Genomic DNA, 21,165 nt, shown 5'->3' with positions numbered 1-21,165 from the left:
AAAATTGGAAAACGGTAATTTTACGCTAGGCTGTAGTATTATAGTATTTCAGTGTATAGTACAAGCGATTAGAGCCTCAATTACCCTAGGGGAAGCAATAAAAAATATAAAAAAAAAACAAAAACAATATACACACATATATATGTTTTTACATATGCTGTATATATATATATATATATATATATATATATATATATATATATATATATATATATATATATATATATATATATATATATATATATATATATATATATATATACACACACAGTTATATGAAAGTTTGGGCACCCCTATTAATCTTAAGCTTAATGTTTTATAAAAATTGTTTTTTTTTGCAACAGCTATTTCAGTTTCATATTGCAAAGTTTTCAGTTGCAAAAAAAACAATTTTTATCAAACGTTAAGCTTAAGATTAATGGGGGTGCCCAAACTTTTTCATATAACTGTATATATATATATATAAAATCTCTATAAAAATGTAAATAATAATTAAAACAAAACATATTTGGAATCGTTGCTTGTGTAACTATCTGCACAAATACAATATTATAATAATTGTTCCCTACGCTGAACGCCAAAACAGACAAAGAAAATAGAAATTTGCGTTTTTTTATAATTTCATCCCAAAACAAGGGAATAAAAAGTGATCAAAAACCACAAAATGGTACCAATAAAAACTACAGCTTGTGCTGGAACAAAACAAGCCCTGATACATCTCAAGGTTATAGTCAGAAGATGAGGAGGAAAGAGGGGCCCACTGGGACTATGACACCCGAGACCCCCGTGTGAACCTGGCAGGGACATGCCAATGATCTGGCACCTACTGGGAACATGTAACGGCCCTCACTACGCCAGCAGGAGGAAGTGTCCAGATTGGGCTGTCATTTTCAGCTCATGATGACATCAGCACGTCAGGTGTCACTGCTATGATGTCATCAGTGACTTAAGGGAATGCTTAAAGGGGCGTTTCTGACATTGTAAATTATCCCTTATCACAGGGCTCTGAAATGTTCCGTCAGAATAGAGCACACAACGTCGCTCCACCTATTGTCCATGGGACTGCCGAGTACAGTCCTTGGGCAGTCCCATGACGCAGTGGCTTTTCAGGGTGTGTCACCTATCCTGGCAATGTTGGGGATAACCCTTTACTGTCCCTGTTGTATTTTCTCACTCTCTGTAACTCTGACACCTATTAAAGGACTATATGAGGGTTTTGGGTTTTTTTTAGAAACAGCGCCACTCTTATCCAGAGGCCGTGTCTGGTATTACACTTTGAGCCCCTTCAGGTCGTTATTATCTGCAGCTGTCAGGACATGCTGGGAGTTGTAGTTTCAGCTGTCGAATCACATGGGGTTGTGGACGATTGTAGGTTTGTAAGATTTGAGTCCTGATCCTGCGCTCACATTTATAGTTCAGTGACAAAAGGCCCATTCAGGTGCCATTAATAGAGCGTGTGTCCTAATATAGCAGCGGCCGCGGAGATCCTGTACCCGGCACCGCAGCCCTGGAGACGTCTGGAAGCGTTCAAGGGTATTCGCACCGTTACACGAGCTCTGACCTGGCACTGTTCGTTGGCGTGACTGATGCGGTTTGTGGGGATACTTTCTTGCAGGCCCTAATAATGGGGCATTGTGTATGTACTATGAATAGGACACGGGTTGGCACTATTAATAACGCACTCACTTTGGCACTATATTGGGCCACTCTCTAACTGACAGTGCTGTCAAATGACACTTAAGGTATTCTGTCCGGTGGTTGTCTTGGGTGCGACCGTGACTGGGCCCGAAGGGCAAGGGGGCCGCCTGGATCCCCAGACAGACACTGATTTTAACTGCGTATGTGTCTACAATGTGTGGGGGAGCAGGACGCCCTTGGCCACTCACCCTGGGAAGTCTTAAGTTGCTCTAGACTGGCAGCCTACAATGGGGCGGGCATGTACAGAGGACTTCAGGTGGTGCAATGATGTCACTCCATAACACTACCAGCCTACAGGGTGGTAGGTGAGCATCTCGCCGCTCATCATGGGAGGAGAGTTTGACTTAATGTTTCTCTTCATTGAAAATCTGAGAATTTGAGGGCTCAAAGGGGGATATCTGTCATGATCTCAATGGCAAGAGATCATAGCATCAGCATATATAGGAACTAGCTCTTGGAAGATGGAAACTGAGCTGACCATGAACTAAACCTAACGCACAACTAGCAGTGGCCGGGTAGCATGCCTACGTTGATTCTAGATGCCCAGCACCAGCCGGAGGACTAAATAAAGCTAGCAGAGGAAAATATTAGTCCTAGCTCACCTCTAGAGAAATACCCCGAAAGGAGACAGAGGCCCCCCACATGTATTGGCGGTGAATCAAGATGAAATAACAAACGTAGTATGAAAATAGGTTTAGCAAATTTGAGGTCCACTTACTACATAGCAGAAGACAGAAAGGACACTTTCATGGTCAGCTAAAAAACCCTATCAAAACACCATCCAGAAATTACTTTAAAACTCTGGCATTAACTCATAACACCAGAGTGGCAATTCCTGTTCACAAGAGCTTTCCAGACACAGTAACGAAACTACAGCTGTGAACTGGAACAAAAATGCAAAAACAAACATGGACAAGAGTCCAACTTATCTAGTAGTTGTCTAGGAGCAGGAACAAGCACAGAGAGGCTTCTGATAACATTGTTGACCGGCAAGCAACTAACAGAGCAGCAAGGTTATATAGCGACTCCCACATCTTGATGGGAACAGGTGAACAGAGAAGATGAAGACACCAGTTCAATTCCACCAGTAGCCACCGGGGGAGCCCAGAATCCAAATTCACAACAGTACCCCCCCCTCAAGGAGGGGGCACCGAACCCTCACCCGAACCACCAGGGCGATCAGGATGGGCCCTATGAAAGGCACGAACCAGATCAGAGGCATGAACATCAGATGCATTCACCCAAGAATTATCCTCCTGGCCGTATCCCTTCCACTTGACCAGATACTGGAGTCTCCGTCTGGAAACACGAGAGTCTAAGATTTTCTCCACAACGTACTCCAACTCACCCTCAACCAACACCGGAGCAGGAGGCTCAACGGAAGGCACAACCGGTACCTCATACCTGCGCAATAATGACCGATGAAAAACGTTATGAATAGAAAAGGATGCAGGGAGGTCCAAACGGAAGGAAACAGGGTTAAGAATCTCCAATATCTTATACGGGCCGATGAACCGAGGCTTAAACTTAGGAGAAGAGACCCTCATAGGGACAAAACGAGAAGACAACCACACCAAGTCCCCAACATGAAGACGAGGACCAACACGACGACGGCGGTTAGCAAAAAGCTGAGTCTTCTCCTGGGACAACCTCAAATTGTCCACCACCTGCCCCCAGATCTGATGCAATCTCTCCACCACAGCATCCACTCCAGGACAATCCGAAGATTCCACATGACCAGAGGAAAATCGAGGATGAAACCCCGAATTACAGAAAAACGGGGACACCAAAGTGGCAGAGCTGGCCCGATTATTGAGAGCGAACTCCGCCAATGGCAAAAAAGCAACCCAATCATCCTGGTCAGCAGACACAAAACACCTCAGATATGTCTCCAGGGTCTGATTAATCCGCTCAGTCTGGCCATTCGTCTGAGGATGGAAAGCGGACGAAAAAGATAAATCTATGCCCATCCTAGCACAGAATGCCCGCCAAAATCTAGACACGAATTGGGTCCCTCTGTCAGAAACGATATTCTCAGGAATACCATGCAAACGAACAACATTTTGAAAAAACAGAGGAACCAACTCGGAAGAAGAAGGCAACTTGGGCAGAGGAACCAAATGGACCATCTTAGAGAAACGGTCACACACCACCCAGATGACAGACATCTTCTGAGAAACAGGCAGATCTGAAATAAAATCCATCGAGATGTGCGTCCAAGGCCTCTTAGGAATAGGCAAGGGCAACAACAATCCACTAGCCCGAGAACAACAAGGCTTGGCCCGAGCACAAACGTCACAAGACTGCACAAAGCCTCGCACATCTCGTGACAGGGAAGGCCACCAGAAGGACCTTGCCACCAAATCCCTGGTACCAAAAATGCCAGGATGACCTGCCAACGCAGAAGAATGAACCTCAGAGATGACTCTACTGGTCCAATCATCAGGAACAAACAGTTTATCAGGTGGGCAACGATCAGGTCTATCCGCCTGAAACTCCTGCAAGGCCCGCCGCAGGTCTGGAGAAACGGCTGACAATACCACTCCATCCTTAAGGATACCTGTGGGCTCAGAGTTACCAGGCGAGTCAGGCTCAAAACTCCTAGAAAGGGCATCCGCCTTAACATTCTTAGAACCCGGTAGGTATGACACCACAAAATTAAACCGAGAGAAAAATAATGACCAGCGCGCCTGTCTAGGATTCAGGCGCCTGGCGGTCTCAAGATAAACCAAATTTTTGTGGTCAGTCAATACCACCACCTGATGTCTGGCCCCCTCAAGCCAATGGCGCCACTCCTCAAAAGCCCACTTCATGGCCAAAAGCTCCCGATTCCCAACATCATAATTCCGCTCAGCGGGCGAAAATTTACGGGAAAAGAAGGCACAAGGCCTCATCACGGAGCAGTCAGAACTTTTCTGCGACAACACTGCCCCAGCTCCGATCTCAGAAGCGTCGACCTCAACCTGAAAAGGTAGAGCAACATCAGGCTGACGCAACACAGGGGCAGAGGAAAAACGGCGCTTAAGCTCCCGAAAGGCCTCCACAGCATCAGGGGACCAATCAGCAACATCAGCACCCTTCTTAGTCAAATCGGTCAATGGCTTAGCAATATCCGAAAAACCAGCAATAAATCGACGATAAAAGTTAGCAAAGCCCAAAAATTTCTGAAGACTCTTAAGAGAAGAGGGCTGCGTCCAATCACAAATAGCTTGAACCTTGACAGGATCCATTTCAATGGAAGAGGGGGAAAAAATATATCCCAAAAAGGAAATCCTCTGTACCCCAAAAACACACTTAGAACCCTTCACACACAAAGAATTAGACCGCAAAACCTGAAAAACCCTCCTGACTTGCTGGACATGAGAGTCCCAGTCATCCGAAAAAATCAGAATATCATCCAGATGCACAATCATAAATTTATCCAAATAATCGCGAAAAATATCATGCATAAAGGACTGGAAAACTGACGGAGCATTTGAAAGACCAAAAGGCATCACTAAATACTCAAAATGGCCCTCGGGCGTATTAAATGCGGTTTTCCACTCATCCCCCTGCCTGATTCGCACCAAATTATACGCCCCACGAAGGTCAATCTTAGAGAACCACTTGGCCCCCTTTATGCGAGCAAACAAATCAGTCAGCAACGGCAATGGGTATTGATATTTAACAGTGATTTTATTCAAAAGCCGATAATCAATACATGGTCTCAAAGAGCCGTCTTTTTTTGACACGAAGAAAAAACCGGCTCCTAAGGGAGATGACGATGGACGAATATGTCCCTTTTCCAAGGACTCCTTTATATATTCACGCATAGCAGCATGTTCAGGCACAGACAGATTAAATAAACGACCCCTTGGGTATTTACTACCCGGGATTAAATCTATGGCACAATCGCACTCTCGGTGCGGAGGTAACGAACCAAGCTTGGATTCTTCAAAGACGTCACGATAGTCAGACAGGAACTCAGGAATTTCAGAGGGAATAGATGATGAAATGGAAACCACAGGTACGTCCCCATGCGTCCCCTTACATCCCCAGCTCAACACAGACATAGCTTTCCAGTCGAGGACTGGGTTGTGAGATTGCAGCCAAGGCAATCCTAGCACCAAATCATCATGTAGATTATACAGCACCAGAAAACGAATAATCTCCTGGTGATCCGGATTAATACGCATAGTTACTTGTGTCCAGTATTGTGGTTTATTATTAGCCAATGGGGTGGAGTCAATCCCCTTCAGAGGAATAGGAGTCTCCAAAGGCTCTAAATCATACCCACAGCGTTTGGCAAAGGACCAATCCATAAGACTCAAAGCGGCGCCAGAGTCGACATAGGCGTCCGTGGTAATAGAAGACAAAGAGCAAATCAGGGTCACAGATAGAATAAACTTAGACGGTAAGGTGCAAATGGAAACAGATTTACCAAGCTTTTTAGTGCGCTTAGAGCATGCTGATATAACATGAGTAGAATCACCACAATAGAAACACAACCCATTTTTCCGTCTAAAATTCTGCCGCTCGCTTCGGGACAGAATTCTATCACACTGCATACTCTCTGGCGACTTCTCAATGGACACCGCCAGATGGTGCACAGGTTTGCGCTCCCGCAAACGCCTATCGATCTGAATAGCCATTGTCATGGACTCATTCAGACCCGCAGGCACAGGGAACCCCACCATAACATCCTTAATGGCATCAGAGAGACCCTCTCTGAAAGTCGCCGCCAGGGCGCACTCATTCCACTGAGTAAGCACAGACCATTTACGGAATCTTTGGCAGTAAATTTCCGCTTCATCTTGCCCCTGAGATAGGGACATCAAAGTTTTTTCTGCCTGAAGCTCCAAATGAGGTTCGTCATAAAGCAACCCCAAGGCCAGAAAAAACGCATCCACATTGAGCAACGCAGGATCCCCTGGTGTCAATGAAAAAGCCCAGTCTTGAGGGTCGCCCCGGAGCAAGGAAATCACAATCCTGACCTGCTGTGCAGGATCTCCGGCAGAGCGAGATTTCAGGGACAAAAATAATTTGCAATTATTTCGAAAATTCTGAAACCCAGATCTATTCCCCGAGAAAAATTCCGGCAAAGGAATTCTCGGCTCAGATACAGGTGCATGACAAACAAAATCTTGCAAATTTTGTACCTTCGTGGCGAGATTATTCAAACCTGCAGTTACACTCTGAAGATCCATTGCAAACAGGTGAACACAGAGCCATTCAAAGGAGAGAAAAAAAAAAAAAAAAATTTCAGCAGACTACTTATTTCTCTCCTTTCTCAGCCAAGGATTTTAACCCTTTAGTGGGCCGGTCAAACTGTCATGATCTCAATGGCAAGAGATCATAGCATCAGCATATATAGGAACTAGCTCTTGGAAGATGGAAACTGAGCTGACCATGAACTAAACCTAACGCACAACTAGCAGTGGCCGGGTAGCATGCCTACGTTGATTCTAGATGCCCAGCACCAGCCGGAGGACTAAATAAAACTAGCAGAGGAAAATATTAGTCCTAGCTCACCTCTAGAGAAATACCCCGAAAGGAGACAGAGGCCCCCCACATGTATTGGCGGTGAATCAAGATGAAATAACAAACGTAGTATGAAAATAGGTTTAGCAAATTTGAGGTCCACTTACTACATAGCAGAAGACAGAAAGGACACTTTCATGGTCAGCTAAAAAACCCTATCAAAACACCATCCAGAAATTACTTTAAAACTCTGGCATTAACTCATAACACCAGAGTGGCAATTCCTGTTCACAAGAGCTTTCCAGACACAGTAACGAAACTACAGCTGTGAACTGGAACAAAAATGCAAAAACAAACATGGACAAGAGTCCAACTTATCTAGTAGTTGTCTAGGAGCAGGAACAAGCACAGAGAGGCTTCTGATAACATTGTTGACCGGCAAGCAACTAACAGAGCAGCAAGGTTATATAGCGACTCCCACATCTTGATGGGAACAGGTGAACAGAGAAGATGAAGACACCAGTTCAATTCCACCAGTAGCCACCGGGGGAGCCCAGAATCCAAATTCACAACAGATATCTATAAAGTGTGGAGGCTTGTAGGAGGCATTACTATTATATAGAGGTACAAGAAGGGCTTAATTATTATATGGGGGCTGTATGAAAGCAGTAGGTAAGGTCCTGGATGGAATGCATGTGTCACCGAGGTGGCTGTCCTCGGTGATGTACAGTAAGTCCTGGGAGAAAGTGCAGCAGTAACAATAGGTTACCGAGATGGTTTTTATTTTGACGGGATTTTGGGTCCGGGATTTAGGAGAGACCAAAAGAGCTTGGGTGGGAAAGGTCGCTCCCATATTCCATTTTTACAGGCCTAGTAACCAACAGCTGGGTGTGTTGTGCTGGGGCTGGAGAAAGACCCTTCATGGTGGATTGTCTATGTTAAAGACTGAGAAGTGCCTGTAATACCAAGTTGGTGAGATGGTTTGATTTGTTTTGCCTTACCCAAAAGTGAGGACTGTTTTGTTATTCATTTGTGCTGAAGAAAGTTGTTTTCCTTTTGGAGCTGCAAAGTTTATGAAGGATAATAAACCTTACTTTGACATTAAACCCTTTGCCTTTACATGTCCAAGCGGCTACCAGAGAGCTGAAGCCCCTATAAGGCATATAGAGGGCATAATTATTGTATGGGGTCACAAAGAGGGCATAATTATATGGGGTCACAAACAGGGCATAATTATTGTATGGGGTCACAAAGAGGGCATAATTATATGGGGTCACAAAGAGCATAGTTATTGTATGGGGTTACACAGGGGGTCATAATTATTGTATGGGGGCACATTGAGGGCATAATTATTGTATGGGGTCACTATTACTTTTTTTTGCGGGACGACTTGTATATTTGAATTACATCAATCGTTTTACTATGTAGTGTACTGAAAAAAACCCTGAAAAAGTGGATTGAAATGGTGAAAAAATGCAATTCAACCGATGTTTCTTCTGTTTTATTTTTATTGCTTTGTGAAAATGAACAAGATTTTTCAGGTCAGAACGATTACGTGACACTAAACTTGTAAAGTTTTTTTTTTTTTACTGCTTTAGTGGCTTACAAAAATGTTAAACTTTTCTAAATAATATATATATAATTTATTTATTTTTTCCCCCATAGCTAGATGTGGCCACAGCCTACAGATTGAGAACAGTTTGTTTGTAGATTTGGATAATCATCATTCAGTTTAATTGCTAAAATCCGGAATATTTTAGACCAGAATTCTAATCTGGCACAATCGCTGAGAGTTAAAATCCAGTGGGTCCTGTGAGGATTCAAGCAGCCTGGCAAACGGAAAATGTTTCCCCTTTCAGGAGACCGCCATTTCATCGCCATCTTCCCTCCAATGTTGTGAAACCTGCATCCAGAAACCTCATACAATGTACTGTTATGTGCAGAATATCACCCTGCAGAGCTGCATGCCCAGACTGGAGAGTCACCTCAACCATCTTACTGTCTTATAATGAGACATTTAACTGGTTCCCAGTCACGTTCGAACACCTGTGCCAGCTCCCATCAAAGCCAGGAATGTGGTGATCCCAGAATCTCCTCCATGGCCCCTGGGAACAGGTAACAAACCTCATCTGGGTGTAATCATCACTATTCCGGTTTATTTATGTAAAGCATTTGTCCAGATATCAACTGTATTCTACAATTATCTAAAATCTGTATTGTGCCCCAGAGCTGCAGTCACTATTCTGCTGGTGCAGTCACTGTGTACATACATTACATTACTGATCCTGAGTTACATCCTGTATTATACTCCAGAGCTGCACTCACTATTCTGCTGGTGCAGTCACTGTGTACATACATTACATTACTGATCCTGAGTTACATCCTGTATTATACTCCAGAGCTGCACTCACTATTCTGCTGGTGCAGTCACTGTGTACATACATTACATTACTGATCCTGAGTTACCTCCTGTATTATACTCCAGAGCTGCACTCACTATTCTGATGGTGCAGTCACTGTGCACATACATTACATTACTGATCCTGAGTTACATCCTGTATTATACCCCAGAGCTGCACTCACTATTCTGCTGGTGCAGTCACTGTGTACATACATTACATTACTGATCCAGAGTTACCTCCTGTATTATACCCCAGAGCTGCAGTCACTATTCTGCTGGTGCAGTCAATGTGTACATACATTACATTACTGATCCTGAATTACATCCTGTATTATACCCCAGAGCTGCACTCACTATTCTGCTGGTGCAGTCACTGTGTACATACATTACCATACCTCCCAACTTTTGAAGATGGGAAAGAGGGGCAAATTTTAGGCCACGCCTCTGACCACACCCATTCATAATTAGTCACACCCATATCCACGTCCCAAGCACACCCATTTAGCACTGCTGATCACAGTGTTTCATATACAATAGTTATAAACAAAAAAATATGGCCACACAGTGCTCCATACTGTATAATGACCACACATGATGCCCCATACTGTATAATGGCCACACATGAGGCTCCATACTGTATAATGGCCGCACATGATGCTCCATACTGTATAATGACCGCACATGATGCTCCATACTGTATAATGACCGCACATGATGCTCCATACTGTATAATGGCCGCACATGATGCTCCATACTGTATAATGACCGCACATGATGCTCCATACTGTATAATGACCGCATGCATACTGTATAATGGCCGCACATGATGCTCCATACTGTATAATGAACGCACATGATGCTCCATACTGTATAATGACCGCACATGATGCTCCATATTGTATAATGACCGCACATGATGCTCCATACTGTATACTGGCTGCACATGATGCTCCATACTGTATAATGACCGCACATGATGCTCCATATTGTATAATGACCGCACATGATGCTCCATACTGTATACTGGCTGCACATGATGCTCCATACTGTATAATGAACACACATGATGCTCCATACTGTATAATGGCCACACATGATGCTCCATATTGTATAATGACCGCACATGATGCTCCATACTGTATAATGACCGCACATGATGCTCCATACTGTATAATGAACACACATGATGCTCCATACTGTATAATGGCCACACATGATGCTCCATACTGTATAATGACCGCACATGATGCTCCATACTGTATAATGACCGCACATGATGCTCCATACTGTATAATGACTGCACATGATGCTCCATATTGTATAACGACCACACATGATGCTCCATACTGTATACTGGCTGCACATGATGCTCCATATTGTATAATGACCGCACATGATGCTCCATACTGTATAATGACTGCACATGATGCTCCATACTGTATAATGACCCCACATGATGCTCCATACTGTATTATGGCCACAGTTCTCCATACTGTATAATGACATACAGGCACGCAGCTCACACACATGCAGCATCACACACACAGTATCACACATACACACGCAGCATCACAAACGCAGCTCACAAACACATGCAGCTTTGACACAAATGCATCACACATGCAGCCATCACACACACACAGCCATCACACACACACACACGCAGCCATCACACACACATCCATCACACACACACGCAGTCATCACACACACACGCAGTCATCACACACTCACGCAGTCATCACACACACGCAGCCATCACACACACACACACAGCCATCACACACACACACACAGCCATCACACACACATGCAGCCATCACACACACACACACGCAGCCATCACACACACACACGCAGCCATCACACACACACAGCCATCACACACACACACGCAGCCATCACACACACACGCAGCCATCACACACACGCAGCCATCACACACACACACACACACGCAGCCATCACACACACACACGCAGCCATCACACACATGCAGCCATCACACACACACACACCCAGCCATCACACACACCCAGCCATCACACACACACATACCCAGCCATCACACACACACACTCAGCCATCACACACACACCCAGCCATCACACACACACACACAGCCATCACACACACACACCCATCACACACACACACACACACCCATCACACACACACACCCAGCCATCACACACACCCAGCCATCACACACACCAGATACCTCATACACACATGACACACACACAAATGCAGCATCACACATCTCACACATACACACACATCACACACACACACAATCTCCTCTGTGGTGCAGGGGCGGCTGATCTGTCCATGTGCAGCTCTTCAGTTTCTTCGGCTGCTCACAGCTCTGCACTGTCCCGGCACCTCCCCCGTCTCTCCTTCTCTGCCGGGATAGCAGCTAAGAGCAGGAGACGCCAGAGCTCCGTGCACACACCTCAGGTAGTGAGTCGCTGACCTCTCATCTTGATCGCTGCTGGCTCTCTTCCTCAGCGTGGCAGCGCCGCACACACAGGGGGCGGGGGCGGGGGAGGGATCGGTCGGGAGGAGACCCAGCATGTATAAGAAAAAAAAAACAGCCACAAACCTAAGCTACTCAGGTGCCGCCCCCTGCATTGTCCCCGCCCCAGGCACGGGACATTAGTGTCCCGCCCGGGATCCCGGGGCTGGCTGTCAAAATCAGGACAGTCCCGCGGGATCCGGGACGGTTGGGAGGTATGCATTACATTACTGATTCTGAGTTACATCCTGTATTATACCCCAGAGCTGCACTCACTATTCTGCTGGTGCAGTCACTGTGTACATACATTACAATACTGATCCTGAGTTACCTCCTGTATTATACTCCAGAGCTGCACTCACTATTCTGCAGCTGCAGTCACTGTGCACATACATTACATTACTGATCCTGTACTGATCCAGAGTTACATCCTGTATTATACCCCAGAGCTGCAGTCACTATTCTGCTGGTGCAGTCACTGTGTGCATACATTACATTACTGATCCTGAGTTACATCCTGTGTTATACTCCAGAGCTGCACTCACTATTCTTCAGCTGCAGACACTGTGCACATACATTACATTACTGATCCTGTACTGATCCAGAGTTACATCCTGTTTTATACCCCAGAGCTGCACTCACTATTCTGCTGGTGCAGTCACTGGGTACATACATTACATTACTGATCCTGAGTTACATCCTGTATTATACTCCAGAGCTGCACTCACTATTCTGCTGGTGCAGTCACTGTGTACATACATTACATTACTGATCCTGAGTTACATCCTGCATTATACCCCAGAGCTGCACTCACTATTCTGCTGGTGCAGTCACTGTGTACATACATTACATTACTGATCCTGAGTTACATCCTGTATTATCCTCCAGAGCTGCACTCACTATTCTGCTGCTGTTGTCTCTGTGTACATACGTTACATTGTTTCATTCTGATTGGTTATGTTGTTATTTTCAGGTTGTAATTACACATGAAATGTTACAATAACAACAACATAAAAAACAAGTGATAAAACTTGGCATCTTGTAGACTGAGAACTGCTGCGGTTTCGTTCCTACTGTTCTGCGCTGAGCAATTATCCTTCAGAAATCACGTGTGCAGACGAGGCACATAACTCCAGAAGCAGATGCTTGGAGGTTGGGGAAGACTGTGGGTGGAAAGTGTCTCACTAATGATGTGTTTTCTTTCCAAACCTCTGGGAACAATATTACATAAATCACTTTTTCGAGACCCTTTCACTGTGTCAAGAACTGCAGGAAGAGAGATGACGGCTTCCTGCCATGTTTTATCCTTTGTTCGGGAAAAAAATTGAAAAAAGTTATTTTTGGACTTTTGGAACTTGTGGAACTTTATGCTGCTGTCATGTTCCAGGACCAGGAACCTGCTGATCTCACTTGTGCTTGACAAAGCTAAACTGGTGTAAAATGTGCAAATTATCAGTATCCTGGGGATAATAGGAAGAAAGACTTAGTGAAGAAGCCCCCTAAATAGTATAGATCAGTGGTGACATCACAGAGGGAGGTATAGATCAGTGGTGACATCACAGAGGGAGGTATAGATCAGTGGTGACATCACAGAGGGAGGTATAGATCAGTGGTGACATCACAGAGGGAGGTATAGATCGGTAGTGACATCACAGAGGGAGGTATAGATCGGTGGTGACATCACAGAGGGAGGTATAGATCAGTGGTGACATCACAGAGGGAGGTATAGATCGGTGGTGACATCACTGAGGGAGGTTTAGATCGGTGGTGACATCACTGAGGGAGGTTTAGATCAGTGGTGACATCACAGAGGGAGGTATAGATCGGTGGTGACATCACAGAGGGAGGTATAGATCGGTGGTGACATCACTGAGGGAGGTATAGATCGGTGGTGACATCAGAGGGAGGTATAGATCGGTGGTGACATCACAGAGGGAGGTATAGATCGGTGGTGACATCACAGAGGGAGGTATAGATCAGTGGTGACATCACAGAGGGAGGTATAGATCGGTGGTGACATCACAGAGGGAGGTATAGATCGGTGGTGATATCACAGAGGGAGGTAATATATATCTTCTCCTCCTCCTCAGGTTTTCTATGACTCCATTTGGCCCCAGCCTCATCCATAATGGAGGCTGCAGCATCGGTGTTGGATCCTCCGACCACATGTGGGATCTCTCAGGCCCTGACCCACGATTAGTCGCCATTTTCCCCAGATTTCTGTCTAAACCCAGTAGTGACGTACCGGTTATTACGATGCTGGCAGGCAGCATGGCAGCAGGACGGGTGCAGCTCTCGGCGCTGGGTTTGGAGAAGCCGTCTCTGCCTCAGTAAATCTGGCAGCGCTGAAAGAAAGATGGAATTCATTGTGAATTTGGCTCAGACGACCGTCACTGCTAAGAAAATACGTTTCTGCTGTAATTCTGGAATAAACTGTACAAAAACAAAAAAAGTGATTGTCGCCCACGGCAACCAACAGGGACTGGTCCATATACTGGTTCACAAAAAAGGAGTGGTTTATGCAAATTTAAAGGGGGAAATTTTGGGCGGGACTTAACATATCCGATGATTTGGGATTCAAATGTTGGTAATTCTGGTTGCTATTAGCTATATTGTTTTATTATTATTAATCTGGAAATCAGTGTAATAGGGATTAAAATATCTGAGAATATGTTTGATTACATCATGTTCCCATTTAAAAAATGGACGCCATCGACAAACCTTTTGTCTTTTTTCAAGTACTTGTGGCTTCCATTACAAATCCCAAGAAACGTTAATCTCATTGACATAAAATGGGATCTTTTGAGTTCGTGGTGGGTGACATTTTGACAAGGCAGCATGACCTTTGCAACATTTGAATAACCACTCCCCTCTTCACAGGCCACACCCCTTCCACTTCCTGTTCTCTGAGCCCTGAATTTGCTTACAGTGAAGAAAACTATGTGAAGCTCTACTTCCGGGAGGATTCTTGAGCTCCCAGGAGATTTGCCAACTTCTCCTGGAGTCGGGGCGGTCCATTATATTATGTTCTAATTATTTTTAATCTAAATGATCCAAAATCCTTTAAATGGATCACAGTTTTATTTATATTTATAGAGACCAATAGAATGTATCAGGACTGGATAAAGCTAGAAAATAAGATTTTGTTTGTTGTCAGCCACCACTAGAGAAAGCTGATTGTACACAGATGTATAGAGACACCTCTAAAAGGAGCTCACTACATGGATGTTTATACAGCTACCACTAGGGGGAGCTCACTATATACAGATTTATACAGCGACCACTAGAGGGAGCTGATTGTACACAGATGTATAGACACACCTCTAAAAGAAGCTCAGTACATAGATTTATACAGCTACCACGTGCAGGAGCTCACTATATACACATTTATACAGCCACCACTAGGGGACCTCACTATATACAGATTTATACAGCCACCACTAGGGGAACTCACTATATACAGATTTATACAGCCACCACTAGGGGAACTCACTATATACAGATTTATACAGCCACCACTAGGGGAGCTCACTATATACAGATTTATACAGCCACCACTAGGGGAACTCACTATATACAGATTTATACAGCCACCACTAGGGGAACTCACTATATACAGATTTATACAGCCACCACTAGGGGAGCTCACTATATACAGATTAGCCACCACTAGGGGGAGCTCACTGCATACAGATTTATACAGCCACCACTAGGGGAACTCACTGCATACAGATTTATACAGCCACCACTAGGGGGAGCTCACTACATACAGATTTATACAGCCACCACTAGGGGAGCTCACTACATACAGATTATACAGCCACCACTAGGGGGAGCTCACTGCATACAGATTTATACAGCCACCACTAGGGGGAGCTCACTACATACAGATTTATACAGCCACCACTAGGGGAACTCACTGCATACAGATTTATACAGCCACCACTAGGGGAACTCACTATATACAGATTTATACAGCCACCACTAGGGGAGCTCACTATATACAGATTTATACAGCCACCACTAGGGGAACTCACTATATACAGATTTATACAGCCACCACTAGGGGAACTCTGCATACAGATTTATACAGCTACCACTAGCAAGGAGCTCACTACATACAGATTTATACAGCCACCACTAGAGGGAGCACACTACATACAGATTTATACAGCCACCACTAGAGGGAGCTCACTACATACACAGCCACCACTAGGGGAACTCACTATATACAGATTTATACAGCCACCACTAGAGGGAGCTCACTACATAGAGGTTTATACAGCCACCACTAGAAAATGCTCACTACATAGAGGTTTATACAGCCACCACTAGAGGGAGCTCACGATATACAAATTTATACAGTCACCTCTAGTGGGAGCACTGTACATACAGATTTATACACCCACCACTGGGGGAAGCTCATTGCAGTCAGATGTATACAGCCACCACTATGGGTCTCTCACTATATACAGATCTTTACATCTACCACTGGGGTGAGCTCACTACATACAAATTTATACAGCCATCTCTAGGGGGAGCTCACCATGTACAGATTTATACAGCCATCACTAGGGGGAGCTCACTGCATATAGATGTATACAGCTCCCATGGGACACTATAATAAATTGATACAGTGAGCGCCCACTAGTGGAGGCTGAAAAAATAAATACTTTAATTCTCAAATGGTCAACCTTAGATGCAGTGGGTCCAGTACAGTCTCCATGTGAATTGCGTCATTTATTAGTCTTCCCCCGACTCTTCCACCTGATTCTTCTGGGTGGGGTCCTCCTGTGACGCTCATCACTCATTATACCATCCAGCCATCTAGTGAGATGAAGGCAGACGCTGGATCCTCGGAGGTTACACCGGTGTCTGACATGGAGTCATCTCCTATTCTGAAGCTGCCAAACAAGTGGTCCTAATGTTCCCGGCCGTCTCTGGTCTGTCCCATAGCACTACTACTCCCAGCTGCTGTATTTCTCCAGACCTGCACACATTGCTTACAAAAAGTGTGTTCTTGACCCTGACATGTTGAGTGGGGGGACAGAGACGTGAGACCCCCGGCCTCTGCTGGGAAGCTGAAACCTCGCACGTAGAGGGGTGACTAAAACCTCATATTTGTTTTTTTTCGGACCCCACGAGTGCCGCCTGAATTTTTCCTTTTTTTCTGTAAATCTCGAGGACTGATAGCGACACGGACAGAGGAGTGTCAGCTACGCTATGATGGATGGATTTATTATGCTTTGCTTATATGGCGCCATCATATTCCGCAGCGCTGTACATACATCATCATCACTGTCCTCACGGCTGTTACACATACATAAGGTAAGGAGATGTTCTTGCCCCCTGGTGTCCGGGGTCCTGGCACTTACCCGCTCTCTGTGGTGCAGGTCGGGGGTCCCGGCTCCCCTCAGGCTGTCACTTCGGAGCTCTGCCGTTATTTCTATCCAGAAGAAAGTTCTGTTATTGAGGAGGAGGAGAAGTTTCCGTGCAGCCGTCACTGCAGACTCCGCCAGAAGCTGCACATACAATGCTGGAGTGTTCCCAGTGCTGGGACTGAGGGTGGTACTAAGCCCCCCGCTCAGGTTACACTCCACCACTGGATGACACTGACATGTTGTGTGGGGGACAGGGCACCAGGGACGTGAGACCCCCGGGGACTGGTGTGAGGACGGCCTGTGCACAGCGCAAATATATCTGTTCTGCAGCAGCAGAGGTGTATTATGAGGTTCTGCAGCAGCTGAGGTGTATTATGAGGTTCTCCACCAGCTGAGACTTGTATTATCAGGTTCATCAGCTGCTGTGGTCTGTATTATGAGGTTCTTCCGCAGTTGTGGTCTGTATTATGAGGTTCTGCAGCAGCTAAGGTGTATTATGAGGTTCTCCAGCTGCTGTGGTCTGTATTATGAGATTCTTCAGCAGTTGTGGTCTGTATTATGAGGTTCTTCAGCAGTTGTGGTCTGTATTATGAGGTTCTTCGGCTGCTGTGGTCTGTATTATGAGGTTCTGCAGCAGCTGAGACGTGTATTATGAGGTTCTGCTAAGCCCCCCGCTCAGGTTACACTCCACCACTGTATGACACTGACATGTTGTGTGGGGGACAGGCCACCAGGGACGTGAGACCCCCCGGGACTGGTGTGAGGACGGCCTGTGCACAGCGCAAATATATCTGTTCTGCAGCATCTGAGGTGTATTGTGAGGTTCCGCAGCAGCTGAGATGTGTATTATGAGGTTCTGCTGCAGCTAAGGTGTATTATGAGGTTCTTCAGCAGCTGTGGTCTGTATTATGAGGTTCTGCAGCAGCTAAGGTGTATTATGAGATTCTGCAGCAGCTGAGGTGTATTATGAAGTTTGGCAGCTGCTGAGGTGAGTATCGAGGTTCTGCAGCACATGAGGGGTATTAGAAGGTTCTTCAGAAGATGTGGTCTGTATTATGAGGTTCTACAGCAGCTGAGGTGTGTATTATGAGGTTCTTCAGCTACTTAAATCTGTATTATGAGGTTCTGCAGCAGCGGAGGTGTGTACTGAGGTTCTACAACAGCTGAGGTGTATTATGAGGTTCTGCAGCAGCTGAGGTGTTTATTGTGAGGTTCTGCAGTGACAGAGGTCTGTATTATGAGGTTCTGCAGCAGCTGAGGTGTGTATTGAGGTTCTAGAACAGCTGAGGTGTGGATTATGAGGTTCTGCAGCAGCTGAGCTGAGTAGCTGTATATTGTAGATGTGTAGGTGCACAGCTGTATATTTATATTTTTTAGCCACTAGAACACAGTACTATAAAATACTGTAGCTGCTGAAGAACCTCTTTGTTACTGAGAGTAGGTTCATTAGATTTCAATCAGTGTTTGGAACAGAAGAAGACATTTCTTATAAAGCTGATCGGTGACTGTTAATACTGCAGAAAGAGATCAGCAGCATCCAGCACCGCTTATCCTGGTATAGTCCATCTTCAGTTATATTTTGTTTCATGCTCTAGTTACATCCAGAGCTGCATTCAGGAACCTGCTGCTTTCAGCTCTGGAGTCTCACCTTCCTATGATGCCCAGTATCTGTGGAGCTTTCTCTGCTGCATTCAGCAATAACCACACACTGCCCCCTAGTGGTGACGAGCTGACATTGCACCTGTGCATGAGATTACAGTACTATATGTGTCACATAGAGAAGGTCTATGGGTGCATCCACCTCTCCTAGGCTACCTTCCCACAATCAGTTTAGGACACTGCGTATTTAAAAAAAAATGCAGTTAAACTATCTTACTTAATCTGTGCAGAAAATCTACAAGATTAAAAACTCTCTAAAAAGTTCATTGTGTGAACGGAGCCCTACAGTCCCCTCCTGGGAATGGCCGCCACCTCAGAATGCAGAACCAGGGTCAGAGAATCATATATGGAAAGATGTCACCTGGACCTTGTTTTGCCCCCTTTTCTTACCTATAAATCCCCCACAATGCATATATCAGGAGATGGGGGCTATGTGTTACCCCAAGGCGATATGTTCAGTACTGTGCTATGGGATAAGATCGTATTAAAGACATGGCAGCCACACACCCTGCACCCTGAGGCAGGAGGACTCTGGCTTGTTAAGGTGGCAGTGTGTATAGACCGTTCAGGCTTCTATCAGAGCCGCACAGCTACTGCTGTAGTGTGGGGGCACCAACATGTCACAAAATAAGGGGGCTTCATCAAGTCAGAACCTGTCATAAGGCATCTCAGTCTGCGGTTTATTGGAGAGATCTGACGAGCCCACTGCCGGTATATATTTATGTGTGTGCGGAGTATTCACTGCTGGTATATATTTATATATATGGATTATTCACTGCTGGTATTTATTTATGTGTGTGCGGAGTATTCACTGCTGGTATATATTTATGTGTGCGCAATCCTGAACTAACACCGCAACTAGAAGTAGCCGTGGAATGTACCTAACACTCCCTAGACACCTCGACACAGCCGGAGGACTAAATACCCCTATAGATGGAAATGAGAATGCTATCTTGCCTCAGAGCAGACCCCCAAAGGATAGGCAGCCCCCCACAAATAATGACTGTGAGTAGGAGAAGAATAGACACACGCAGGTAGAAAACAGGATTTAGCAGAAGAGGCCACTCTAGCTAAATAGGAAAGGATAGGACAGATAACTAGGCGGTCAGTATTAAAACCCTTCCAAAAATATCCACAGCAGATAATACAAAAAGTTCCACAATCTAACTGAAGACATGGAATGTATATCTGCCACTCCAGAGAATCCAGCAAGACTGAGAAAATACTGACACAATCTAAGCTGGACAAGAAAACACAAAGAATAGCACTGAATTGTGAAGCACACAACATGTGTGCCACAGGGAAAAAGAACCAGACACTTATCTTTGCTGATTTGGCAGAAAGGCAGGAGGAACCAGGCAGAGGTCCTACACCCCAACAACAATTGACAACTGGCAAGGACTAATGAATCCTGCACACCTAAATACCCCAGTCAGATCTGCAATCAGCAGATACACCTGACCAGGACTGCAACTCAGGGGCAACTGCATTACCACCTACTACCACCGGAGGGAGCCCAAAAGCAGAATTCACAACAGCGGTCCGTTTATGCTGCCATTAACCCTGTGTGAGCGCTGACTGGAGGGGAGTATGGAGCGGGTGCCGGGCACTGACTGGACAGAAGTAGGGAGGGACTAATCGGACTGTGCCCGTCGCTGATTGGTCGCAGCAGCCAGGACAGACAGCTGGCGAGACCAATCAGCGACTCGGGATTTCCGGGACAGACAGACGGACGTACCCCTTAGACAATTATATAGTAGATATATATGGATTATTCATTGCTGGTATATATTTATGTGTGTGGGGATTATTCAAAGCTGGTATATATTTATATATGTGGATTATTCACCGCTGGTATATATATAATGTGTGGATTATTCACTGCTGGTATAGATTTATGTGTGTGGGGATTATTCAAAGCTGGTATATATTTATATATGTGGATTATTCACCGCTGGTATATATATAATGTGTGGATTATTCACTGCTGGTATAGATTTATGTGTGTGGGGATTATTCAAAGCTGGTATATATTTATATATGTGGAT

The 21,165-nt window shown here is 45.2% G+C and overlaps 1 protein-coding gene and 1 long non-coding RNA gene across 7 annotated transcripts in view; one reads left to right on the top strand and one right to left on the bottom strand.

The window, feature by feature from the left end:
* The window catches only part of LAMB2 (laminin subunit beta 2), a 73,606-nt gene extending 55,827 nt beyond the window's left edge, over positions 1–17,779 (bottom strand). For 2 of the 3 annotated variants that reach the window (XM_077276408.1, XM_077276409.1), the window contains exons 1-2: positions 17,453–17,597; positions 14,323–14,422 (exon numbers count right to left, since the gene is read on the bottom strand). In XM_077276408.1, the coding sequence (XP_077132523.1) occupies positions 14,323–14,350 (28 nt within the window). In that variant the 5' untranslated portion in view covers positions 14,351–14,422; positions 17,453–17,597. Of the gene's footprint in view, positions 1–14,322; positions 14,423–17,452 lie in introns of all 3 variants that reach the window. The other variant, XM_077276411.1, reaches the window with a different exon arrangement.
* LOC143787560 (uncharacterized) overlaps positions 1–21,165 on the top strand; it is a 131,168-nt gene that overhangs the window by 59,708 nt on the left and 50,295 nt on the right. Inside the window, exons 4-6 of one of the 4 annotated variants that reach the window (XR_013218399.1) lie at positions 8,824–9,273; positions 13,051–13,924; positions 13,985–14,993. This is a non-coding gene — a long non-coding RNA (uncharacterized LOC143787560). Of the gene's footprint in view, positions 1–8,823; positions 9,274–13,050; positions 14,994–21,165 lie in introns of those variants that run through there. The other 3 variants (XR_013218398.1, XR_013218397.1, XR_013218396.1) reach the window with 3 other exon arrangements.

Source organism: Ranitomeya variabilis, chromosome 8 (genome assembly GCF_051348905.1).
Source record: "Ranitomeya variabilis isolate aRanVar5 chromosome 8, aRanVar5.hap1, whole genome shotgun sequence".
NCBI lineage: Eukaryota > Metazoa > Chordata > Amphibia > Anura > Dendrobatidae > Ranitomeya > Ranitomeya variabilis.
The sequence above is the reverse complement of the archived record's forward strand: the minus strand, read 5'-3'. Positions and strand labels throughout refer to the sequence as shown.